Source organism: Jaculus jaculus, chromosome 6, assembly GCF_020740685.1.
Source record: "Jaculus jaculus isolate mJacJac1 chromosome 6, mJacJac1.mat.Y.cur, whole genome shotgun sequence".
Taxonomy (NCBI): Eukaryota; Metazoa; Chordata; class Mammalia; order Rodentia; family Dipodidae; genus Jaculus; species Jaculus jaculus.
In genome coordinates this window covers 137,409,456-137,437,383 of record NC_059107.1, presented here as the reverse complement: position 1 = coordinate 137,437,383, position 27,928 = coordinate 137,409,456, and the positions used below count along the sequence as shown (strand labels likewise).

The window sequence follows — 27,928 nt, the reverse complement described above, 5'->3', positions numbered from 1 at the left end:
TTCAATAGCTGCAAATGAACTCCAGATGCATGTGCCACTTTATGCATCTGGCTTACATGGGTCCTGGGGAAATCGAACCTAGGTCCTTTGGCTTTGCAGGCAAAGGCCTTAACTGCGAAGCCATCTCTCCAGCCCACAATAACCTCTTTCTGTAGGGATGAAACACAGGCAGGGATGGGGGCTTTAGTACCAGAGAATATAGATGATGAGAGCATTTGTAGGATAAAAATGGGTAGCAAGGATTTGGGAGGGATACACCGAGTCAGGGATTACAGAGGCCTTGAATTTTCATCTACTGATAGCAAACGCAGAGCATCTAGCTAGGGGTTAAAATTCTATGTGGACCTAAATCTACTGTGCTTCAAAAAATTGCTTACAAACCATCTGTTTATCATATAGACTATATTCCCTATAGAAATAATATTATAAGCAGTGATTAGGTTTCCTGGTTAGGCCATAAGAGCCATTTTCCCTCAAAGCACTTCCATACTACATATTTGCAATAAAAGAGTAGCAGAAAAACAAGGGGATTGCAGCCATTTGCATTATATAGCAGTTTTCGTCTTCTTCACTTATTTGTGTTTCTGCTCAGCTGGTAGTCTGGGAATGGTGCCCAGCTGGATCGACTTTTAAATTTATTATTACAGTATTGTATTTGTACAGCATTTCTTTTTTTTTTAAATGGGCATGGATTAAATTATTAATTGTTTTCATGCCAACATGAAGGCTAGGAAGGCCCATCTCTGACAAGGAGCTGAAGTTTCCAGCTAGGTGCGGAAGTGCCCATGTGTTAGGCTGGGGCTGAGGGTAGGAGGGGAGACCTTGGGTATCTGACTTTATTAGCCTAGAATCTCTCAGTCAAAATTTACCACTTACTCAACCTTGAAAGAGAAACTCTGAACTCAGAAATATAACTTCTACTTCCTGCCACTAGAATTTCATCAGTATCCTCTAATCTAATTGTTCACCAAGACCAGACGGTCCCAGAAGGAATCTGATAACTAAATATCGGGTAATTGGCTTGAGTGTAGGGTGAGTGTGACCTGTTACAAAGATTCTTATACTGATATAATAGCGAAAAACTTTGAACAAGCAAACCATCCAGCTTCTCTCTTACGCAGGGAAGTACTTCCCTGCTGGGGGAGGGTCTCAGTCCAAGAGCATCCCAAGGTCTCTTGCTAAGTGACTTGAAACAGATGTCTGCATCTTTAGGAAAGGCACAGCGCCCAAAGGAGGGACCAGGTGGTCTCTAGAATCGGGGGACTCTCATTACAATTGCCAGTGCATGAGACGAAGAAGCCAGATTCCATTAAATGAAAGAGAACAGGAAGTCACTGTGACAAACTAAACTCTGAATTAAAGGCTCCCCGAGTCAGGAAAGGGGAATGCCAAAATACAAGAGACCAAAATAACTTGCTAGGAAAGCTGAAAAAAAAATTGGATCCTCATCGCTGGAGCTGCAAGTCAGTCTACATGATAAAACTGTGCTAATAACATAGGCAATCCAGGGGAGTATTTTTTTTTTTAAGCAAAAACATCTTACATGCCAGGCAATGTCTTTTCACATGATTTGATTCATTTATTCTTCATAATAAACCTATAAAAGAGCTACTAGACTAGTCTCTGCTTAGCAGATAGGAGAAACTGAGGCCTACAAGAACTCCATATTGCTGTCCCAGGGTCACAGAGTTAGTAAGTGTAGAAACTGAGAGACAAATTCAGGGGGTGTAGCTTCATAAACCCGCATTCCTACCGACTATATTGGCTCTCACAGTAGCTCACATGGACCGAGTCTTTCTGTCTTATTCCATTTTGTGCCACTGTGACAGCAATCCATGCTTTGGGTTATTTCTAAAGGAAGAAAATTTATTTCTTACAGCACTAAAGATTAGGAAGTCCAAGGTCAAATAGCCTGCATCTGGCAAGGGCCTTTAAGTTGCATCATCCCAAGGCAGAAGGAAGAAAGGCAAGAGAGGACACATGTATGTCAGACAGCAAGAAATTGAACTACCGCCTGAATCCCCTTTATAATTGGCATTATGCCATTGGGGGAGGGGCAGAGCCTTCATGACCTAAACATCTCCTGTTAGGTCCTACCTACCAATACTGTAACAATGAGGATGAAGTTTCCAATGCAAGAATTTTGGGGAACACATCCAGACCACAGCACCGTCCTGTAGCCTTGGGTCTGGCACTATTCCTAGGGCTTTCTAGAGGTAAGTCAATAATTTTTACAACCACTTCATGAAACAGGCATCACTGGGACTATCCCCATGTCAGCAAACCAGGAACTCAAATTCAGGGAGGTGAGTTAGCATGTTGACCACCAATAGCACCCACATTCTTTCTACCATAACAAATTGCTCAAAATTTTTATATGCCTCCAGGCTACCTCCCAGGGCATGGCAACATAGGAAAATACAGGTTCTCCTGCATGTCTCGAAGTGTGCTCCTTGGATTCTTCGGGGTGTTCATGTTAAAGTGGGGGGTTTGTTGCCAAGAAGTTTCAGAAACACAAGTTAAAGAAAATTAAACATGTCTCTATGACACAGTTCTTCTCAGAGCCTTGAATATGTCCCTGCTTCCCACAACAAGGCTGAATGATGTGTCATCTCGGAACGCTTCAGACTCTAGGCACACACAGCAGGAAGCAATGCCCGACCTCGCTGACCGAGCTGATGCACACAGTGGAGCTGGTTAGAAACTGGTTTGCCCCTTCCTCACTTACTTGGGTGACTCAGGCTCAGCTGATCATGGCGCGGTGATTCTAAGCTGCCCGCTGAGTTCCCTCTTGCGTCATCTCTAACTGAGCTCCTGCAGCCACCACCTGAGGTCTCCCTTCTCCCTTCCATCTCCACATCTAGGTCGTCCTCAAGCACACGGGTGAGCCCATCACCCACCCTGTGCTCAGAACCCACGGACACCTTTTGGCTTACAGTCTCTACCTCACCAATGCACTTTCCATGAGTTGGAGGCTGGAGTGCATGTTTCTGTCCACGTCTCTCTACTCCATTATGCCTTGCCTTGTCCTTCAAACTCATCCCCAAGAAATGCAGTCTTGGTGAATCTGCCACTTTACCTAGACTTGAAACTCCCAAAGTACAAGCTCCCTTGATCGCCAGCACATAGTTAGCTTCGACGGGTTCTCGAAAAACAGCTGCAGCGAAACCTTCAAGCTCTTCCAAGCCTGTGATGCTCCCACCGGCAGGAACACCTCAGGTCTGCAATATTTGGCTGAAGTTGCACCCCTTGCTCAAGGGCTAGTTCAGAATCAGCTCTCTCGGGATATCTTCCTAGTCTCCAAGCAAAGCATTTTCTCCCTCCTGTAAGACCCTACAGCACTTTACACATTCTATGTAAATTTAGCACACTGCCTTTGAGGAGAATCCCTGCGTCTTCTACCAGACTCTCTAAGTCTACTGTAAGCCCCCCAAGGAAAGACACAGCCATAGCTTCTTCACCTCGGTACTCCCAGAGCCTAACACCTCACCTGACGTTCACTCTATAAATATTTATTGAGTTCATATCTGACAACAAACACGCTACTAGTTACTGGAGACACACAGATGCAAAAGCCAAGTTAATGTCCTTCTCCTGTTGAGCTTGGATTCAGGTAAAGCACGCAGACAAAAGTCAAGTAAGTCAACAATCACAACAATTTCAAACAAAGGTATATCTTCTACAGAAGCCAAAGATATGTAGCACAAAGGACTTGACTTTACAGGCTGGTCAAGGACATCATTTCGTCTCAGAACTTAAGGATGAGGGCCACGCAGCTACAGCAAGAGTAAACAAGCATGCCAGGCAGAAGGAAGAGCATGTGTAAAGCCCCTGAACTCATTTATGCATGGTCACCATAGGGAGCTGATTAAATTAACCAGCCTGTCTAGAACTCACTGAAGGCTGTTCTGCCACATCCAAGGTAATGACCCTAAGCCAGGTACATGCCCTCTGCAGAAATGTAAATATTCATTTCTATATCACGGAGTTGTTATGATAATGTCTTATTGAACGTTACTCAGCATTATTATAACACAGGCAAGTGAACCACAATTTAAGCAACAATGTGGGTGACATAAGCCAAACAAATACCAATACTAGATATGAGAAAGGGATCTGGGTGATAAGGTTGATCAGATGCCTGTTTGCGTAGGTTTCTTACACTAGCTCAAGAGCCAGCTTCCCTATGTACAAAGTCAGGTATAGCTCAAGGCTCTTAGAAAACTCTGACTCACAGCTCTTCTTCCTCCCAAGAGGAAAGGGTCCTTTCGGGTCTCCCTATGCCTCCAAAAGCAGCTATTAGAGTGCTCATTTGTTCTCGATCTATTTCCCATACTGACTCCCCGAGCTTCTCCAGGGTTCAGTTTCAGTCATCTTTGTTCACCCCCAGAGACTAGTGTAGTTTGGGGCCTGGCCCGTGGCTGCTATTCTGAAAGGTTAGCTGAATTGGATTAAGAATTAAAATCTAAAGTGACTGAATTCTTGTCCATGTCTCCATGACACCAGCCTAAGTCGTTTCATTGATTTCTGTTCACTAGGTTGGCCTGTTAACTGGCATGGTGGAAAATCAGCCTTTGTCTTGAAACTTGGAGCTGGTTAGCACACATAAAACACATTTGCAGACCGAAACACTCACACAAAAGGGATTTGTGGCCTTAGACCCATGTGGTTCTTCAGCGGGTAATAAGTATACTAAAATTTGCCATTTTTATTTTCAAATCCTGACTGTGTACTGACAAATGCAGAGAAGATATTTAGAGAAACTAGGTAGCACAGAAAATAACAATGAGAACATGATGCCTCTTGACTCAGGAAGGTCTGGGTACCACACTCTCTCACACTTGCCTATGTCACTCCATCACACTCCTAATACCTTATGGGCCTCAGTTTCCCCAGAAGTGAATAGGTAGCAATAATATTACAATCCTGACTCCAGGGTGCCATATAGATTCCCATCTGACCTATCACCAACAATGCACACTCCTTACAACAGAACACCAACATGCAAACTTGGCAAGATATTACAAAAGCAAAAACCAGCACTCGGGAGGCCAAGGTAGGAGGATGGCTGTAAGTTTGAATTTGAGGCCAGCCAGAGACTACACAGTGAATTCCAGCTCAGTCTGGAGTAGAGTGAGACCCTACCTCAAAACACAAAACAAAACAATTTAAAAATTAAAACATAAAGAAATAAAAAGAAAGAAAGAAAAAACATGACTGGCGGGAAGGCCTCAGGATGTAGATCTGAACACTATTCTTGAACAAGGATGAGTTGCTGGGAACAGGACAAACTTGAGGTCACAAAGACAAGTGAAAACATTTGAGGAATTTTTAAAAGCCAATCAATAAATACTTATGAAAGTGCATGCTGCCTGAGGTAAGGTCATTTTGGAAAAAATCTATTCCATTAAAACATATATTTACTAAGAGGGGTGCTCTTAATGGGGCTTGTTGGAAATCATAGCACCACTTAAAGAGATGGTATGGATAAGTACTGGGCTTGGGATGCTGAGGCCGGAGGCCGTCAGTCACTCTACCAAACAAACCAAACTGGCTTCTAAGCAAGGTGAGCATTCCTCTATGCCAGATGTTGCCAACTGCCTGGAATGCCAACTGTGGGGCTGGGCCTCTCACCACTGTTCAGCTTTGCTTTCCCTTCTGTTTTGCAGTAGAGAGGATTAAGCGGTGGCCCCTCTAGAGAAGGGGATAAATGCCCCGGGCCACTCATCTTGACACTAGACCCGACTCCAGGACTGCATCCACCATCACCCAGACGACAGGTTTGGGCGGGGTTAGGGCCATGCGGGAATGCCCCAAGGCCAGAACAACATATTCCTCTGGCTCCCTGCTGCTTCCACCCCACAGACAGTTGTCCTACTTGCTTTTACACAATTAGTTGGCACAATGGGGTCCTCACACAAGGAGGAGGGGCTGCCCCCAAATCCCATTATCATCATTACTGCTGTCATTACAGTGGCACTGGACCATAAAGAAGTGTCACTGCACAGACTTCCAGCCTGGGATCTGCACAGGGTGGGAAAGAAAGGGGGAATGAATGCACACTAAATACAGTCTTCTTCCCGAATTGTCTCCCTGGCTACTCCACTGAATATTGGGATGACCTCTGAAGCTTATTGCTCCCCTTCATTCTTCAGGTATGCCCAAGCTGAAAAGGCCTTCCAGAACTCCTGGTTGAAAACTGCAACCTTCTCTCCTAACCAGAGCCCACCTTTCCTTTTTTGACTTTATTCAGCACTGACTATCATCAGATATGTTATCTCTTCATTGATTTTTTTATACTTCCCATCTTCCTCATGCAGTGGGCTGCATCACATTCCCCTATGCCCACCCAGATCATCAGAATGCCAATGGATTTGCAGGAGTAATTATTTAAGGATCTCAAGATGAAATTAGCCTGGACTTAAGAGTGTACAGTGACTGGTGTCTTACCAGGACAGATTTTGATGCACACAGGGAAGGAAGTCTTGTGAGATGGAGGTGGAGGTAGCATTATTCTGCCAGGAGCCAAGAAACATCAGGAGTCACTGGAACTGGGACAAATGAGGAGAGAACCCTCCTCTGTAGTTCCCAAAGGACTCCTGGCCCTGCTGACACCTTGATTTGGCTCCTGGCCTCCAGAACTGTGACAGATACATTGGTGCTGTTTTAAGCCATTGACATTGTAGTGATTTGTTGTAGCAGCACCCCCCAACTGCAAAAAATGTAAATTCCTCTCTCAAAGGACCACCATGGAGTTAAGAATTTTGTGCTCTGTGACTTACTAAGAGTGCTGATTAGCCTAGTACTCAAGACAGTGTCTCCACATTCAGCAGGAACCTAATAATGATCTGTTAAATGAATGTACAAGTGCTTAAACTTTCAAGGAAGCATGGCTTCTGCAAATTAATAAAGATGGGCTCAATTTCCATCATTTTTCTCATGTCCATTGATTATTAGGTGTGATGATTAATATTAATTGTCAACTTGACAAGATCTAGAAGAGAAAACCCAGTGGGCATGTCTGTGAGAGTTTCTAGATCAGGTTAATTGAGCTGAGAAAGCTCACTGCAACTGTGTATGGCATTGTTCCATGGGCCGGGTTCTGAGATAAATGAAAGGAGGAAGCAAGATGAGCACCAGCATTCACCTTGGCTTCCTGTGTAGATGCGATGCTCCTGCTGTCGTGACTTTCCCATCACATCTAACTTTGAGCCAACATAAATCCTTCCTACCTTCTTTCCTTTCTTCAGTTGATTTTGTCAGGCATTTTGTCATAGCAACAAGAAAAGTAATTGATTTAAAAAAAAAACATATATACAATACAGTGAGTAGAAGAACAGATTAGTGGTGAAAAGGCCTAAGTGAGGTCAGGGGAAGAGATTGAGTAAAGGAAAGGTGGAGGGAGGGCTAATCAAAATCTAAGAGGATATAAATAAGTCATATGGATTGCGACTTTTTTGGACAATGCAGCACACAGAAGCCATAGATTTTACTAGAAAATTTTCAGGGCTAGGGATGGGATACCTTCCAGTGAGTTGTTGGCCAGGGAGGTCCCTGATGCTCCCAAAACATTATAGGCTATTGCCGAGGCCCTTGGTTTCCCACCAGGTATAGATGGTAAGACCCTATTGCTGAAGACTCCACATACTTGGACTGCAAAGTCACTGAGAAACCCTTCTGGAGCTGAGCTGAAAACCTCCTCCATGTAGACCAGCTGACAGAAATCTTGGAAAAGCCACACTGCATGTAGTGCAATGGAAGAGAGATAAATCACCAGTGAAGATATCCAACAGTGGACACTACAAGCCTTATATTTGGCCAGCCAGGCCAAATGAGCCAACAGGTGCAATAGTGGCATGTCTGTTATGGGGGAAACCAACCACCCTCTAATTTGACTGGAGGCCCACTCCATGGGAAGGAATTCATCCCTGATACTGAAAACCTACAACAGGGATAGTCGTGAGCCCTAGGGGTGTAACGTCTGCTGCTGTCTGGATAAATGTACATACTTACTATGCTTATCAAACTACCCAGTAAGCATTTCTGTTAATATTTATACCCATATATTAATGCTACTTTCACTTTTGGTTAGAGAAGCTTCTCTTTTCAGATGGCAGTGATCTTGGAATGACTTGGAAGGCACCTTGGTGCTGAGAAGAAGTGACAGAGGAGTGCTCAGCACTGAAACATCTCAATCACACCTTCCATGGGTCCATTGTGGAAGAAGTGGCAAAAAGAGTGTAAGAGCCAAAGGAAGGGTAGGTCTCCTTACAACATGCTCCTCCAGACACAAAATGGTCTGGATGTCCATGACCTCACAGTGCCTGACACTACCACACAAGATCATCATAATAGGAAGAAAAGATCATGACATCAAAATAAAAGAGAGACTGATTGAGAGGGGGAGGGGATATGATGGAAAGTGGCGTTTCAAGGGGGAGAGTGGGGGGAGGGAGGGAATTAACATGGGATGTTGTTTCCAGTTATGGAAGTTGTCAATTAAAACATGGGGAAAAAAACCCACATAACTGTGCTGGAGAAATGGCTTAGTGTTTAAGGTGTTTGCCTATAAAGCCAAAGGATCCTCGTTTGGTTCCCCAGGACCCATGTAAAGCCAGATGCACAATGTGGCACGTGTGTTGAGTTTGTTTGCAGTAGCTGGATGACCTGGCATGCCCATTCTCTCTCTTTCTCTCTCTCATAAATAAATAAATAAAATTTATAACAACAACAAAAATATAACTGGTACCCAGAAGTAGGACTATTGTTGCTGTGATAAAGCTGGTGACAAGGTTCTTGGGCTTTTGGAACTGGTTTTCAGGAAGACTGTGAAAGAGATTGGAACTTTGAGCTACAAAAGCTCTACAATCATATGACAGTAGCTAAGTGGACCGTTCTGGTAGTACAGAACAGCAGAAAGCCAAGAGCAACATGGACAGTGGATACCCAGCTTATGAGGTTTCCAAAAGGAACAATTCTGTGTGGGGCTAGGTTAGAGGTAGTTTGTGTTATGTGAGCAAAGAATCTGGCTGTACTATGCCTATATCCTGAGAACTTCAGTGAAGCTACAAACTCAAAAGTAATGGACTAATTTGTTTGGCAGAGGAAATCTCAAGACAGGATAGCATTTGGGCTGTTTCACAGATACTGCTCATTTCTCTTATCTAGGTCCACAGTGAGCCCAACAATAAGAAAAATGGGCTGTATGTCAGGACAGGGAGGGAGTTGAAAGTTGAAAACAAGCTGAGAAAATAGCTGCAATTATTAAATTAGTATCTTTAAAGAGCAACCTCCTGCTCTGCATGGAGATAATAGGAGAGGTACCACCTGAAGGCAAGACCCTGCCCCTGGAAGACTCCATCTTATAAAACTGGAAATTCACTTGAAAGGAGGGTGCCTAACTTAAGAAGGTTGTTGAAGGGGTTCCTTGCTTAGAAACAATTGCCTAGGGAAGTGTTTCTCCAGGATTAGCTTAGAAGACACAGAGGCCAATGCAACTGTGCTGCAAGGTGGCAGGCTACATCTTGAACTGGTAGAAGTGCTTGGTAGTCTCATCAGCACATGGTTTTACAGTCGTAATAAATGCAAGAGCGAGGGGTTCATGGAGGCTCATGCCAAGGTTCCAGAATGCTACCAAGGCCAAGCAGTATGAGGCAGAGTCAGATTAGATACAGTAAGGCCTGGATGGCCAGTGAGTAACACCATGAAGGGGATACCTAAGTTACAGGATGGTAGTGATACCAGGACCGTGGGACAGCCACGGAAGAAACCCGAGTGCATACAGTGGAGCCATCCAAGAAAGAGGCTCTGTGTACTGCAGGCAGCACAGCCAAGGAACAAGACAGATGTTTCCACCATGAGCTTCAGATGCCCCACATGGAGCTGTAGGACTTGGTGTCTGCCTTGCTGGATTTTGGTCATATTTTGGTCTGGTATTTCCTAACAATGCCCTCATTCTTCCCTTTTGAAATGGGAATGTTTACTCTGTGCCATAGTATGTTGAAAGTATGTAACTTGTTTTTTGATGTTTAGAGGGGCTTCTAGTTAAGAAACTGTCTGAGTCTCAGAAGATTGCACTTGTATTTTAAATTTTTCAAAAAAAAAAATGGGGTGGGAGGTATTCAAGATAGGTCTCATTGTAGTCAAGGATGACCTGGAACTCACTATGTAATCTTAGGGAGACCTTGAACTCATGACAATCCTCCTACCTCTGCCTCCCAAGTGCTGGGATTAAAGGCATGAGCTACCATGCCTGATTGCACTTGTGTTGTAAAATTGTGTTCTAACTGTTAAAGATCATATGGATGACCCAGCTATAGCACTCCTAGGCATATATCCAAAGGACTCATCTCATTTCCTTAGAAGTACATGCTCAACCATGTTTATTGCTGCTCAATTTATAATAGCTGGGAAATGGAACCAGCCTAGATGTCCCTCAACAGATGAGTGGATAATGAAGATGTGGTACATTTATACAATGGAGTTCTACTCAGCGGTAAAGAAAAATGAAGTTATGAAATTTGCAGAAAAATGGATGGACCTGGAAAGTATTATACTAAGTGAGGTAACCCAGACCCAGAAAGCCAAGCGCCACATGTTCTCTCTCATATGTGGATCCTTGCTACAGATGACTGGGCTTCTGCGTGAGAATGAAAATACTTAGTAGCACAGGCCAGTAAGTTGAAAAGGAGACATAAAGGGTGGAGAAAGGAAAGGAGGAGGCTACTTAATAGGTTGATATTGTATATATGTAATTACAATGATTGTAATGGGGAGGTAATATGATGGAGAATGGAATTTCAAACGGGAAAGTGTGGGGGTGGGGAGGGAGGGAATTACCATGGGATATATTTTATAATCATGGAAAATGTTAATAAAAATTAAAAAAAAAAGATCATATGGACTTTAACATTTGAATTCATTATGAGATGGTCGTGAACTTAAGCAGATTAGGGAGTTGAAGGTCCTGGCTTTTAAAGTGTTATGTTTGGGTGTCAAATTAACAAGGGGTTGAGGTGTGGTGATTGATACTAATTGTTAAGTTGACAGGATCTAGAATCTCCTAGGAGACAAACCTCTGGCCTTGTTTATGAGGGAGTTTACCAACCAGGCTAACTGAGGTGTGAAGATCTATCCTAAATGTGGGCAGCCCCATCCCATGGGCAGGCATCCCAGACTGAATAAAAATAAAAAGAGAGAGAAAGCAAGCTGAGCACCTCCATTCATCTCTCTGTTTCCTGACGGCATATGGCATGTGACCAGCTGCCTCGTGCTCCTGCTGCCGTGAATTCCCTGCCATCACTAACTGTACTTGCACACTGCGTGCCCAAACAAACCCTTCCTTCCTTAGACCATTTTGTCACAGTAATAAGACAAGTAACTAATGTAGTAATAAAGGCCTATGTGAGCTGTTTTCCTTATGTTCTTCACGGCCCTGAGGGATACCATCTCCTTCCTGTCTTTCCCTCAGTGGTAAAGAAATGACTTGTGAATTGAAGATGAACCCAGATTTGAGTCCTATTTCTATCACTTGGGAAACCTATGACTGGTATAAAAATGGCTCCCAAAGAGGTCCACAACCTGATCCCTGGGACCTGTGACTTTGTCACTTTCCATGGCAAATACACTTGTGAACAAGTTAAGGGTCTTGAGGTGAGGATTTGGGATTATCCTGGTGGCCTGATTTACACACAGAGACACTCCTAAAAGCAGGCAGGAGAATGATTTAGAGAAGACAGGAGGATGGAGGCAGAGTTCAGAGCCAGCCAGGCTGAATACGTTCCTGCTGGCCTTGAGAACACAGGAAAGGGCCATGAGCCAAGGCAAGCAGGCTACCAGTAGAAGCTGGAAATGGTGAAGAACATGGGGTGTCTCTACAGAAACATGACTCTGTGCATGCCATGGTTTTAGACCACTTCATAAGACCCTCCAGAACTGTAAGACAACCGTTTCATTCTGTTTTACAGCCATTAAATATGTGGTCATTGGATACAGCAGCAGTGAGAAACCAAGCACAACCTAAGCCCGTCTCGTCATCTGTAAAGTTGGGCGTTAGCCACACTGACTTCTAGGGGTGCCAGAGGTACTGACTGTAATCCAGAACACAGTGGGGAGGCAGAGTGGAGTCCCATGGAGGCCTGCACCCAAGGCAGGCTATCTGAGTGGGCTCACCCTACTGGACTTTGCTATGGAGAAACCCTCATGGCCCTCTCTGTCTCATGGAGCCCCCAGGCATGATGGAGGATAGACTCATTAGAGCTTCAGAAGAACATGGCCACACGCGCTGCATACTGTGGATTGTTACCAACAAGTTTTAAAACTTTTTGTTTATTTTTATTTATTTGAGAGCGAAAGACAGAGAGAAAGAAGCATATATAGAGATGGGGGAGGGGGAAGGGAATGGATGCACCAGGGCCTTCAGCCACTGCAAAGGAACTCCAGATGCATGCACCCCCTTGTGCATCTGGCTAATGTGGGTTCTGGGGAATCAAGCCTTGAACCAGGGTCCTTAGGCTTCGCAGGCAAGCCCTTAACTGCTAAGCCATCTCTCCAGCCCACCAAGTTTTAGAGCAAAGACGCCCTATGGATAGGGCTAATGGTTGGCCTGGGTTCTTGAGGAAAGACTTTTTTTTTTTTTTTAAGAGGAGAGACTTCAAGAGAGCAAGGCAAGGTGTTGGATGTGCTCCTAGCCATGGGAGGCGTCAGCACTGCTCGTCTTGTGTGAAGGTTCTTGCTGTCGCGCCCAGCACTTCGGCAACCTAACGGGGAGTCAGGCCACAGACCTCGCTGTCAGGCAGAGTTGAGAAATGATGCCTTAGAGCCCCACAGCAGCTGAACCCCTCAGAGCAGCTACCCCGCATTAGCTGAAGTTCTTTCAACAGTCACCGATGGGGAAAAATGCAGAAGAATATGGCAGGGGCTGGTGGTGTTAAATTTACACAAATAACTGAGGCGAGCCTCCAGATAGTCCATATTCAGCAGGACTGAGGTCTCTGGCCCTGCTCTATGCAGGGGGAATCGCTGCTCATTAAGGGGTGGGATTGCAGAACTCATGAGGATGTCATGGCATGGCCCACTTTCAGATAAAGGTCTAATCCTGATCCCTTTGTGTGACTAAGACACAGGTAGAGGCCCCTTGGAGTGTTGGGAAAGGTAGAAAAGAAGAGAGAATTTGGGAAGGCAGATGACTCAGGAAGAGATGTGAGATAAACCCACTGTAGCAAATACACAGGAGGGAGCTCCCTCCACCAGGGCAGGAGGAGGTCGGTGCAGCTGATGCTTAAATTAGTGCAGTTCATCCTCTAGGCTGCCATCAGGGTAAGTTTTTTTCAAATATTTTAAAGACACAGTACTTTGCTTAAGTCCACTTAATGAGTTCCCAGCACACTCTAATTAACTCTATACTCTGAGCCCTTGACATCCTGGTTCCACCCAGCACCCTTATCCCCTTCCTTCCTTCCTTCCTTGCTTCCAAGCCAGTGTCCTAGTGATAAAATCCAACCTTCCATTCCCTAAACAGACCTCAGGCTGCGCTGCTCTGCCTCAAGGGCCTCCCACCCACTCTGCTTCCAGACCCATCGCCAAGGCCATCTCCTCTCAAGCTGAGGCAAATCTGAGTGCTTCTCCCCACCCCACCCCCGACTCCCACTGCAGCTAATACAACTCCAGGCCTTCCCTGGGACATTATGCTCTTGTCAGCAGGGCTGGTGAGATGGCTCAGTGGTTAAGGCACTTGACTATAAAGCCTAATGACCCATGTTTGATTCCACAGTACCCATGGGAAGCCATATGTACAAAGTGGCGCATGCGTATGGAGTTCATTTGCAGTGGCTAGATGCCCTGGTGCACCCATTCTTTCTCTTATTCTCTCTCTTTGTCTCTTCCCCCTCTCTCCCTCCCTCCCCTCTCTCCCCTCCCTAGGCACGGTGACATACACCTATAATCCCAGCACTTGGTAAACAGAGGTAGGAGGGTTCCTATGAGTTCAAGGCCAGCCTGAGACTACATCATGAACCTGGGCTAAAGTGAGACCCTATCTCAGGAACAAAAAAAAAAAAAAAGTCTTCTCCACAATTTTCTGGTGTAGGGACTATCATTAACCTTGCCTTACAAAAAAGGAGACGTGTGCTAGAGAGATTGCCTAGTGGTTAAGGCGCTTGCCTGCAAAGCCAAAGGACATCAGTTTGACTCCCCAGGACCCACGTTAGCCAGATGCACAAGGTGGCGCATGCATCTGGAGTTTCCTTTGCAGTGGCTGGAAGCCCTGGCATGTCCTTCCTCTCTCTCTCTCAATCTCTCTCTCTCTCTCTCTCTCTCTTTCCCTCTCTCAAAGAAATAGAATATTTGAAAAAAATATTTAAAAAAGGAGACCCAGCACAGAGAAGAAAGGAAACTTGCTTCTGTCTTACCTCTCTGTTATACCTCTCACTGTCCTATGCAGAAGTCAACACCCTATTGCTATTCATATAGGCAAGCAAGCCTTTCCTCCAACTCTGTAAGGAGCATCACTGTCCATCTGGTTAACTAAGCCAGATACCTGCACATGAGCCCTGTAATCTCAGAAGTCCCCGTGTTGCTGGTAAAAGAGTCACAACTCACTCCACGGTGAGCTCTGAGACTCAGCTGTGGCATCTCTCAGAAGCCCTTCCCCATCTGCCTGAGACCTTAATGTCCATCCTTTGACCTCTCAATTGAGTGCCTTGTCCAGTGCTCAGGCCTCAGGATCTAGTATGTGCTAGGGTACCACTTCTTTTTCCTTTGTGAGGTCTTGGCTCAAGAGAGAATACATCTTCCAGAAAAACAGTGGCCACCTTGATCTTTTATTTTTCATTTTATGGCCCTAATTTTAGTGTGTCAGAATCAAGGGGGAATCCAATTCATCACTGAGTCCTGTCAAATGCTAGCTTCCAGACAGCTCTCAAATCTACCCACTTTTCCTACTAGTACGCTACTCCAGCTCCAGGCATCTTGTGTGTCTACAACCACCTGCTGACGGCTCAGCCAGCTCCCAGCGGTCCCTCCTGTCCATCTCCCGTCCTGAGTACTTACTCTAAAACACCAGCTCAACTGCTCAACTTTCTGATACAAGCCAGCAATACCTCCTCAAGGTCCTTCCAACAAAGCGCAAGCTCTTCAACGGGCCTTAACCCTCCCTCAACTGCTTCTGTGTGTACCCAGCCCACTTGTGTCCCATCATTCCCCTGCTATGCCATGTGCCAGGTCTCCTAGAGCCCCTGTCCTTTTGCCAACCTCAACCTTCGGCCAGCTTCCCCTGCTGATACTCACCTATGCCTCAGGTTCGGCTGAGATGCCACTTCCTCCAGAAAGCCTTCCCTGGCCTTTTATATTCGGATGAGATTTTCTAAACTTGCCTCCGTGGAGCCCTACACCTCCTGAACGCTAGTCCTCGTCACACTCTGCTTCATTCTCTCCCTGAGAAAGTGGGGTAACATTCCTAATTCTTCAGTGCCTCCTTACTAGAATTACAGATCCATATTCCCTTCACCACATCATTTCCCATTGACTCCTACTGGAACAGGTCTCCTACCCCAGCTGATGTTGGGCTTGCTTGATCAATGAATTATCAGTAAACATACTGTGAGCTCAGGATTCGAGCATATCCCAGAGTTCAGCACGGTGTCTTGTACATCTGCTGTGTGACTTAACAAGAATATGTACAGAATGAGAGACGTGTGAAACAGACCTGAATTTAACCTACAGCTTGACACATGCTCCTCTGTACAGTTAACAGCAAGCGAATTCATAAGCAAAAAATAAGGAAAATAAACATTTGCTCTTGTAAGCCATTAAGAATTTGGGGGTTGTTTAGCTATTACTGAAGCAAAAACCTGATGGATACAGTTACCTACACCCTTCACTAGACGACAAGCCCCATTCAGACAAGAAATAACGACATCTAAGCATCAGGCTTTGGACACTGTAGGTATTTCCTTAATAAATATTGGTGATCAGACATATGATTGACTGAATGACCACTGGCTACTGACAGGTCTGCCCCGTGAGCTAGCATGCGAATTCCTTAAAGCCAAGAATGGCATCTGGTTTCTCTCCCTAGCACCTAGCAATCTTCCTTCGCACATTGAGCTCTTGGTAGGTTTTCAACAAATATTTGTTGAAATTAAATAGATTGAATTTTTGTGGGCTGGTTTGGTAATCACTCCTTAATTTATGACATTGTTTCGATGGGGAAATGCACTCTGTGTGCCAAACAAACTTGCAAATGAACTTTTGGAACCTCACCCATTCGTTGGTTCGGGATTGCCAGTTTTGTGGAAACCCATAGCCGAGCACATGTGCTGTGCAATATGGGAGAAACCGAGCAACTGCTTCCAACCCCAAGATATTCAGCTTGCAAAAATTCACTTTCCACCCACACAGACACATTCAGCACAGGTTGGATTTGAGGTTCCAACAATAAAATACTAGAGTTTTTAGAGCTCATTGTTTATCTAATTGCATTTTATCTGCTTATACTGGGTACCTATTCTTAACCACAAATCAAAAGGAAATTAAGACGCTTTGTCCCCCCTCCCCCGGCCAAATCCACTTTCTTGACATGTATACAAGAAAGTTCAACCTTCTCAATAGAGAAAATAAATTATTTTTTTCTAAATAAATCTGTGACATTTAAAATAAACACAGTGGGACGATCCACCATTATAAGAAAATATCCCCCTTTAGAATTCCTCATTTCGAACAGTACTGGGAGCTTAACATGAGTCACGGAGCTGAGGCTCAATTTTATTTCATCTTAGGCCAGACCAGGCCACGTAGGCAGCAAGTGAGGTGACATGGCTGTGAAGAGCCCTCACTCTGTGACTCAAGGATGTTTGCAGGCCGCTGTCTCCCCTTGTCACGGGTGCTGCCACCTGTTACTCAATGTACCTCACTTCACATGTCTTTGGAGCACGTTCTGTATAGTTGAGCATAAAGGGAGAGATAGAAAGACACACTGTAATTAAGGGAGAGGTGGAGGAGTCACGTCGTAGTGACGAGTCACGAAGAAGACACAGCAGAACTGCAGGTAAGGGGAGGCTACAGAAGTCTGGACAGTCTGGTGGAGGTAGATGTGCGTTTTTAAGAAAGCACTAGCCGGCAAAGAGGCCCGGGGAAGAGCATTCTAGAATGAGGAAACAGGAAGTATAAGTAAAGACCCTGGGGCTGGGATATGCTTGACATATTCTTGAGTCAGAAAGTGGTCAGTTGTGGTCAAGGAGACCAAAGAAGGAAGTGACATGAGAGGAAGGCCTAGACCATGGAAAGCCCTGTCTGTAGGAAGGGGATTAGGCTGAGCTCTGAGAAGGAAAGCCAGTGCAGGTTAAACTGGGGAGGGACGGAATCTGGTTGAGATTTTAAAAGGATCATTTTTATTGGAGAATGCTGGGCAAAGATGAAAAGCGAGAACAGAAGTAGGAAACCGGAAGCAGGAAGCAGGCTTTTATAGAAGCGGGAACTCACTGTCAATCATCAAAACATCAAAAACAGCCGAGGGACTACGGAGATAGATGCTCAGTGGTCAATGGCACTTGCTTGCAAAGCCTTCCAGCTGGGTTCCTTTTCCCAGAACCCATGTAAATCCAGACCCAAAGGGGCACGTGTATCTGTGGCAAGAGATCCTAACATGCACACACACACACACACACACACACACGCACACACACACAAATAAAGTTTTTAAAAAACCAACAAAACAAAATAGCCTGCTGTCCTTACCCTCTTCTTCTGGGGGTCTTCTTCACCCAGGTCTTACTGAAAGTTGCTCTTGTCTGGGGACACACTTTCACCTTATCCCTCTCAAAGGTCTGTTGTTTCCTTTGTCACAAGGGGCCTTACTGCCCATTCAGGATGATTCTTTTTTTAATTAATTAATTTATTTATTTGAGAGAGAGAAGAGGTACACCAGGGCCTTCAGCCACTGGAAACAAACCCCCGACACGGATGCCACCTTGTTCATCTGCCTTATGTGGGTCCTGGAGAATCGAACCCCGGTCCTTTGGCTTTGCAGAAAAGTGCCATAACCACTAAGCTGTCTCTCCAGCCCAAGGATGATTCTTTTTTTCTAAACATCCTTCCTCCAGCTGTGAGGCTCAGGCCATAAGCAAGCACCACCCTTGGCCCCTCCTCACTGTGGCCATCTATAGAGCCACCACCCCGCCCACTGACCTTCATTTCTTGACTATTTCTTTCCCCACTCTAACACTGAAACCATCCTCATTCTTCGTGAGTGAAATGGACAGGGTATGAGATTCATCTCATACTCTGGCCACCACCTCGAGTCCCTGACCCCTCTCTGCTCCATTTTTATCTCCACACTTCCGTGAAACAGTGATCCTGCAGACCTTGTCATTAGCAATAACCACTCCACCGTGACCTCAGCTCCGAACCCCACGCAGTCCAACCAGAACTCCTTTCCCGGTTCTCCAATGGCAGCCCCCAGGGCATGGATCCCATTGCCTTCTCCCACGGGCTTTCCAGTCTGTCCTCACTCCTCTGCTTCCCACCCAGAGGCCCACCATCATAGACACCAGTATTCACAGCAGAAGCAGCAATCATCACCCCTTGCAGGCACCCCCAGCTCCCTGGTCTCTTTTTGCCACCTTCATGAACCCTACCTTGGGAACGCTACCTTGCTCTATGACTACATGCAATGGCTTCAACTCCAGATCTGAGCGAGGCTTGAAGAAAACCAAAAACCAGGATTTCTGCCTCAAAGGCAAGACCGTCAATCTCAACTGGGCCTTCATCATGTCAAACAGCCATGCTCGATTTCCCAACTTCAATTCAATTTTCGGAGCTCATGTCTGCCTCCTGTTTTCTCTCCTCTCCTCAGACCTCCAGGGCTTCCTCCCCAGCCTCAATCTCACCGGCCTAAGGTCACAGAGGTGACGGGAGTGATATGAACAGAGCCCACACGTGGTTCTGGTTCTGGTGCTACCTGCACATGGGCCTAGACTCCTGGCCTTCCTTCCCGGCCCTGGGCAGCTGGCCTTGCTGGCGGAGCGCCAGGTCATGCTTTTTGTCATCTGCTGAGAAACAGCACTCTAGAACTCTCTCTTCTCTCTTCGGCAGCCTTGGTTTCTTGCTCTCTAATGGAATTGTCTAACAGCAGGGAAAGGCGCTGTTACTTCACGCATCCATCTTCCCCTCTACTTTCTCCTCCAGAATCTGCTCCATTTCTTTGCTGCTTTTCTCAACACAGCTCCCTCGGCCAAGGAGCTGTCCCCTCACTGCCTTCCTGTCCCATTGTCTTCTGCTTAGTTGTCGTACAGAGGTTTCAGTCATTCTGATATTTTCCAAATATAATTTGTTTTAGTTCATTCTCATCCCCCCCCTTTGCCCCACACAAGTCCTCTCTCCTTGTCTAACATCCTCCCCTGTTCTGTTCAGACGTCAGGTGTGTCTTTTTGCCCTTCCCTCACCCCTCTTTGTGCTCTTCTCTCTATACTAGCTCCTGGTACCATAATCTACCTTTATAAGTTTTATCCACATTTCATTTGCCCCCTACAAATACATGCTAATAGCTATCACAGGCTAAGGTCTCTTTTGTAACTTTAAGGCCACTCCATACACGGGTCTCTGTCACAGTCACCAATCATCATCACCTTGGAAGTCCAGTGGATTGATTCTCCATCTGACCTCTCAGCAGGGCCTGGCTCAGTGGACTGTTCTCTTTTTCCTTGCCTCGAAAGAGCCCCCCCCCCCCAGAACCTCCACTTTTGTTCTCTCTCCCCTTTTGGTTCCTACCTCAATTCTTTTTAGTTTCCTGCTCCCTTACCCTAAGCATTGCAGTCCTTCAATGCTGAGCGCTCAGCTATCTCCTCTCTCCATCTACTCCCCTTCCCTGGCCTGACCTTAAGGCTTCTCTAAGTACCATCCAAATACAACCAACTCTAAAAATTCCTATTACCAGCCGGGACAACTCTCACCAACTTCACACCCAAACTTGTTGTACGAGTGCTCACGACGACCTCTATGTGGTTATTGAATCACCAACACACTTCACCATCACTGAACTAACTCCTGCCTAGAGCTCTCCAAATGTGTGCAGAGAAGCTATGGACGTGGAATGGATGGAGAAGATTACAGCTTTGATACAGTGCCACCGTGATCAGCTGATTTCTTAAACTCTACTCTTGGGCACACGAAGACAAGAAAGGGTTTCTATCCAATTACAATTATTCATGAGAATCTTCCTGGGCCTGCCTCTTTTGTCTGCCTGCCCCGGTGAGGAGGTGCAGCGGAGGCGAGAGCAGCCACTTGGCTTTCGGCAGCGAGGACTGTGACTTCACGAACTCTCAGTTAATTCCGTTCCCCATATTTTTAGTTTGTTGCCGGAGCCTCTCGTTTACATTATATCCCGCCCCCCATTCATTCCTTTAGCCTCTCTCCCCATCATTTGCCTCCTGGTCCTCTTTTTGCCCAGCTGCCCTTTTGCTCTTGTCTTTAGCATCTCTCCACCTGCTTTACTCTTTCTTATCCTTTTTCACCTTTAAAAACTGAAAGCACCAATCTGACAGCCGCTGTTATGTGGCTGGGTTTTTTTTTTTCTTTCTCATTCCTGCCTGAGCTGCAGCAAAGGCTCTCTCTCACTCTCTCACTCTCCCTCTCTCTCTCTCTCTTTCTCTCCCCTCCTTGCTTCTATAGCAAGAGCCCGAGTATTGAGTTGCCATGGCAACAGCAAATCCAACCAGGCTGGTCCCAGCGACGCCAAGAACTGCCATGGTGAGGAAACCACTACAAGTCACCCCTGAGCCTAGCTGGGTCCTGCACATCATAATTCAAGACTGGGCTGGGCAGATTCTGCCTGGAGACGGAGACCGTGCATCAGGCCCACGGCTGTATGGCGCACAAGGAGACATCGCCATCAATAATAAGCTCTCCACAGAGAGAACAGAATACATGACTTGATGAGGATTCATTTGAAAATTTTCAAACATCCCTATCCTTTTATCTTCACCGAGGGAGAACCTTTTGCCTACCCACCCCCCTCTAGTCTTGGGGAACTCGATGGAAAGTCAAAGCAAATTCACCTGTGCTGGCCTTTTCAAATGTCACATCCCCATGCCCTCTTGCCCACCCCTTCCCCAAGCCTGGTGGCCCCGTGTGGTGGCCTGGGTCAAACGACCTGGCGACACTGTAATGGCAGGAGCCATCTTCGAGCATTCATTTTGGTTACACCATGGTTTTCTCAGTTTGCTCCCTGAAGTCACGGGGAAGGCTTGCTAAAGTAGGGCCACAAGTGTTCTGCCGCATTAACACTCTCTGGAAAACGCGAGTCGCTGAGAAAGAGTTCAGGAAATACCTTTGTAGCGGGAGGCACCAGCCACAGTGGGGGTCGGCTGCTGTTAGGCACTCCGAACAGGGTTTGTGTTTTCTGCAGTTTGCAACACGAATTCTCCTCACCTAAAAATAAAGACGACAGTGGCTCAGATGGAATTATAAGCAACACCAGAAAAAAAAAAAATGCACCTTATCTGATGAAGGGCCACAAAGACTCTATTTGTCCACTGGAACTCTTCAGTGTGACAATGGCATCAGACGTGGATCTCAAGTCCTGGGATAGGATGCGATTGTGTGAGAATCGCCTGGGGAGCCTTTGAAAGGACATCAGGTCAGCCCTACCCACCCCAGCAGTTTCTGCATCCATGGATTCAAGCAACTGCAGATCAAAAATATTTGGGGGATAAAAGGTCTACACATGTTCAGTATATTTCTTCTTATTGTTCCTTAAACAATCAACAGTCATTTACATAGTACTGACATCATATCAGGCATTATAAGCAATCTAGAGATGATTTCAAGTATACGGGAGAATGTTGCATAGGTTATATGCAAATTTTATGACGTAATTGCACACCCAAAGGTTTTGGAATCTATGGGCATTGTGGAAACGATCTCCAGTGGATATTGAAGGACAACTGTATTCCCAGATTCCCTTATGGCTGGTATTCTTGTCAAACCTGAGATAAGGCCTTGGGGTCTGTTTTAGTAAGAGCCCTCTCAGGCGAGTCCTACCTAAAGTTGGGTTTCTAATCTGTCAGTCACAATTTCCATAGGTATCAGGGAGTCAGATCACTGGGTTTTCATACAGGGGCACTCCATGTGGCTAGTGACACTTTGGAAATGAATACTTGGGGAGAGCAAGTGGCTTTGCCCAAAGAGGGTTGGCCTTAGATATTGTACTGGATGTGGGAATGAGGAGATGGGATTAGGGTTAGCTCCATCGCCTCAGCTCCTGGCTCACTGACTCACACCCACTCCATCAGATAGAATAGAAAATAAAAGAATTAAAGAGCTGGATGTGGTGGCACACATCTTTAATCCCAGCACTCGGGAGGCAGGGGTAGGAGGATCACCGAGTTTGAAGCTACCCTGAGACTACATAGTGAATTCCAGGTCAGCCTCCTGGACTAGAGTAAAACTTTCCCTCAAAAAATAAATAAATAAATAAAGAGAGATGGGCCTAGGGATGTAGCTCAGTGTTAGAGAGCTCACCACCTAGCATGCCCAAGGTCCTGAGGTCCAACCCCAGCACCACAATAAATAAATAAAGAAAGAAACAGAAAGAAATGGGGGAGAACCAAGACTCCTCTTTGCAAAGAGAGATGCTTCTCCCAGGTAAGAAATGGAATTCCAGAGAGCAGCAGTGCTGGACAGACTCGGGAAGCTGAGGCAGCCATCAGTAGCCTGAGCCCAGCAATGCCAGGCAGGGTGTGCCTGAGCATTGCCGGAAACAGCTCTGCCGGCAGAAATTCACACAGCAGGTAGTAAGGAAACATGGGATTCGTTTTCCGGGGAGGCTACACATGCTGGAAGGTATAATTAGAGGAATGGAGAGTTCTAGAAGGAGTTCACCAGGGAAATGGGACATTCCGTGGAGGATCCTTCGGTCCTGGGGTTGACTTCACGCAGTAACCGTGCCCTTCCCTTTCCCAGTCCTCCATGCGGCTAACAGATGTGGCCCGCCAGACCACGTGCCTGAGCCAGAACTAACCAGAATGTGGATATTTATTTCCTTGCCGCTCACACATCTTTTTAATTCCAAGGGATTTTAATAAGTGTCACATAATCTCTATAACCTTGTTTTCTCATCTACAAAAAGGCACTGGTAACACTGACTTCATGGGGATTATTACCAACATAGGCTGAATCATAGTAAATAATCCATTTTATAAATATCAATTATTGCTGTTACATGAGAAAAAGGTCCCATAGTTCAACAAACATGCACCCTGGGGCTGCAAGAACTCAGTGAGCTTCCTTAGCTCAGGACTCTGACTGAGAACCTTTGGATTTGCCAAGCACCATGGTACCGCAGAGTGGTAAAGTAAGAAACAATGGATTACAGGACTACTCTTTCTCAGAACATTCAGTGTATGAGTTTCCAGGACATTCTTTGAGAGTAACTATCCAGTGAATTTAATAAACATATGAACATAACTATGTAAAAGAGAAGATATTAAAAATCTTACATTGGACTAGCTTGCTCTCTACTAACACAGTGTGACTGTTCTTCAACAATGCATGTACCTGCTTATGATTATGTTTAATGGCTCCATATTATACAGTTTTATAGATTTCCCATGGCTTTATTTAATTGGTTGTTAATCTCTTCCCAAGAGTCTAGAATGGATCCTCCTTGTGGTTGCCTCTCTAGGGATCCCATTTGAACAATCACAACCAACTAATAGGGTCCTTTGGTTTTTTTTTTTTTTTTTTCTTTTCAGATTATAAGAACTTTATTCGAAACATGTGACAAACCATATAGTTCAAAACTGCAAAAACTAAAAGATAATTTCTGGTAACTTGAAAATAAAGACTATCTAAAAGAAAACCACATTAACATCTACTATTTAAAATACAACCTCAGATTCAGAGCCCATCTTTGTTTCTTTATGAATTCTTCAACATTTGAGCTAGAATTTTCTTCTTTATTCAACTATGCTGTTCAGTAACTATTTCAGTTCTAACACTTAAAAATCTGACAAGTATTTCTGACTGAGCAGTAACCTGTAGCACCAAGTACTTTTTATACAACAAAATGAAAAAACTCAAACAACCAGAAAGGGTCCTTTGTTTTGAGATAGTGTCTCCCTATGTAGCCCAGGCTGGCCTTTTGTTTGTGATTCTCCTGCCTCTGCCTCCCGCATACTGGGATTACAAGGGTATGCCACCATGCTTGGCTAGTTAAAAGGATCTCTTACAGTAATCTTAAATTTAAAAATACAGGGACAGTCAGTTTTGATACTCACTTAAAAATTGCCCCTAGGACTTCAGGCTTAGAATGGCCAGTGACTGGAAGTTTTAACCTTCTAGACAGCAAGGACCTGAGCACTACTACTGTTTTCCACAATGGCTTTCAAACTACAGTGCTGGGTTCCAGAGTTCTAGAACTATCTATGAAGGTAGTAATGGGAATTTATGCGGTATTTGCAATATTTCAAAAAGCTAAATGGAAGAAAAAACTGTGCTGAGATTAAGCCAGACTTCCAGTGTCTTTGCTGTGGAGGATGGAATTTTATCAGCTCTGTGTGGTAGCACAGTCAGTACTCTGGCTGGCAGTTTTGAGATGTCCTTGATAAATAAAGCCTGGGACTGGGAACATTTACTTAATGTACACAGTTTGTTGAATAGACAAAAATCAGTATGTTGAATAGAAAAATCAAATGTGTCGTCCCCCCCCCACAAGTGACTGACTAGTGCTCTCACGACTCATGACCCACAGCCCTATGGTGAATCCCACCAATCCCACTGAGGAGGGAAATGATGGTACCAACACATGATATATACATACAAAGTTTCTACTTAATGCAAAAAAAAAAAAAGGAAAAAATTCAAATGTGGGATCCCAGAAAAGAAACATAATTAAGAATGTCTGGAAAGCTGAGTGAGCCAGCACTGAAGACCCTGTGTGGTGAAGTTTTCCGAAGCTGTGGGATTCAAATGTGGCCATCTTAAAGTGACTATTTTGACATAGCTGACTTTTTAACCTACAAAGACGGATATGGCCCTTTGAAGAATACCAGAAACTAACAAGTGCTGGCATAGCCACCTTGGATTCAAAGGGCACAGTAGACCAGTCATTGCTCTCCCCCTGCAAATGACTAAAAGAGGGAAAATGGAAAATGGAAAATGGTGGGTGTGGGACAGGGACTTAGAGCACCTGTGACATCTATTACAGAATTATGTAAGTCTTAATTATCTTCTTCATACTTGGTGTGGTCAATAATCATAAGTCAAAGCCACTGAGCCATAATATTCCCTTTAGTGCTCATGAATTTGGAATTTTATTTCACTTGTCATGGCCTTTAGAGTCAAGGCAGAGTTTGGGTTCTAGACCTCTTAAAGACAAACACACACATATATGTACATTGTATGTATGTATATTACATATAGATAGATAGATAGATTTTGAGCTAATTATTTAACTTTTCCAAGTCTTAGACTTTTCATGTATACATTGAATAACTTTACTTCATTAAATATTAACATATTTCATTGGTCTTCCTTATTCTACATATGTGAGCATGTGAGTGTACATGCAAGACCCGGAGCACATATTGAGAAACAGTGATGGGCACACAGTGAGGACTCAATGTAAATTTGTTGCCTCTCCTGAAAGATGAAGAAAATGTTTAAGAGGCATTGTTCTTATTTCAGTAAGCAGACACAGGGAGAAACATTGAAACCGACAAATAAATTAAGAGAAGGAGGGTAAGTGGCATATGCTTCCAGGTTCATGAATGTGTATGAGATTGTGGCCTGATATTAACCCCAAATTCCAAAGCCAGTACCACTGGGTATATTTATGAACGCATCCAATCATTCAGTGCCCACCCAATAAATGTGTAAATTTGGTTACCTTGTTGATTATACACCCATTTGCAAGTACACCCTCCTCTGAAATATCTGGCACTGGAAATATAGCCAATAATAAAATTGTCTAAATAGGTAATATTTCTTGCTTACTTCTTGACAGTCAGTAAGGTTTTTAATTCCATGCCTGTGCACATAGTCAGCTACGTATGGGTCTTCTCAAAGCCTGAAGCAGTGTTTAAACCCAGTAGCTCAAAGTAAAAGCTTTGCCACTAGGCAGTGACATCAATTAAATAATCGTTAAGCATAAGTCAGAAGCAATAGGTAATATCTCTACCTACCTCTTTCCCAGCTGTTAGATAGATGTAGGTATCCTTCACAGGATGAGGAACGAGCTTGTAGAAGACAGGCGTTTCTTCTTTAATTTCGTAGATAACCTCAGGACAATTTGAAGTCAAATTCTCACCAAGAACAACCTTTGGTTTTGTTTTTTCAAAAAGAGAAATATAATTTTTATTAAGTATTTTGAATAACAAGATGGCAAAATTTGTAGCTCAGTCCTAAAGCCTTTCTGACACCCTATGTGTACTGGGTAAAATATCACATCCCTTAATCAACCTCTCTTCTCTGACTTCAACAAGATAGGCAATAGCAATCACAGCCATTGTTTTTGCAGGGAACAAAGTCACCACAGATGGACCCAAAAACAGCCATTCTTCAACACCAGGGCTGTACGCTCATCTGTGGAAACTCGCTGTCCATGATATATGACCACATCTGGCCCTATCCAAAGCCACAAGTGATCGTAGTACCAAGAGTGACCTTGGCACTGTAGTCCGTAGCTCTTCAACATGTATTTGTATGGGTTCAACATAGTTATGCATTTTAAAGTAACCCTGACAAGTTCACCAGTGAAGACAAGTAGGTATGTGTCCACATAGAAAATACATGCAGGTAAGAGTCATTATTCTGTGACTTTGAAACTAGGTCCCTGAGCTTCATTCACCTTCAGTCCACAAACATTTACTGAACACCCACCCATACGCTGGGTGTTCAGAAAATAGCAGGGAAACAATGGGATAAGAATCAGGCCGGGTGTGGTGGCGCACGCCTTTAATCCCAGCACTTGGGAGGCAGAGGTAGGAGGATCGCAGTGAGTTCAAGGCCATCCTGAGACTGCATAGTGAATTCCAGGTCAGCCTGGGCTAGAGTGAAACCCTACCTGGAAAAGCAAAACAAAACAAAAATATCAGGTTGGGAAGAAATAGGGTAGGGAAAGAGACCATAGCCTCATGGAACTAACACTGTGTATGGGTGGGGGGACAGGAACAGTGAAAGAGTCAATTATGAAATAGAGTAGCGTGTGGTAAGTGAAACAGGTTAAAATAAAGTAGAGGAGAATGAATGCTCAGGGCGGGTCTCATGGAGAGGGTGGCATTTATTTAGAAACTTGCAGGAGGTAAAGAAATGAGTCATGTAGGTTCTGGATGAAACATCTTTTTTTAAGAGGACAACCAGTGCAGAGGCCCCAAGGAGGGGTACGCCAGTGCAGCAGAGCGCGGTGGAGAGGCGCAGGCAGGGAGGTGACGAAAGGATGTAGGTTCTTTGACCTGCGTTAAGAATCTCCCTTTTCACTGGTGCCCAGCGGCCGTGTCTTCCGCGTCCTTCTCTGAGTGCAGCGGCATCATGCTGGGCCAGAGCATCCGGAGGTTCACGACATCCGTGGTCCGCCGCGGCCACTGCAAGGAGGGCCCGGGCAAGACCTTGCCATTTTGGAAAACAAGTGGCGGTTACTGGCCATGATGGCTGTTTTCTTTGGATCTGGATTTGCAGCACCCTTCTTTATAGTAAGACACCAGTTGCTTAAGAAATAAGGATGTTTTAATTCATCCATTTAACAGATATGAAGAATGCTTAAGAGGGGTGCACGCGTCTGGAGTTCGTTTGCAGAGGCTGGAAGCCCTGGAGCGCCCATTCTCACTCTCTCCCTCTATCTGTCTTTCTCTCTGAATCTGTCACTCTCAAATATAAATAAATAAATAAATAAATAAATAATTTTTTTTTAAAAAAAGAATGCTTAAGAGGTACAACT

At 44.8% G+C, this 27,928-nt stretch overlaps 1 protein-coding gene and 1 pseudogene across 1 annotated transcript in view; one reads left to right on the top strand and one right to left on the bottom strand.

The window, feature by feature from the left end:
- Plxnc1 (plexin C1) overlaps positions 1-27,928 on the bottom strand; it is a 181,198-nt gene that overhangs the window by 115,430 nt on the left and 37,840 nt on the right. Inside the window, exons 3-4 of the mRNA XM_004650180.3 lie at positions 26,178-26,312; positions 21,323-21,423 (exon numbers count right to left, since the gene is read on the bottom strand). Of these exons, the coding sequence (XP_004650237.1) occupies positions 21,323-21,423; positions 26,178-26,312 (236 nt within the window). The remainder of the gene's footprint in view (positions 1-21,322; positions 21,424-26,177; positions 26,313-27,928) is intronic.
- Positions 27,523-27,753, top strand: LOC101610280 (annotated as a pseudogene).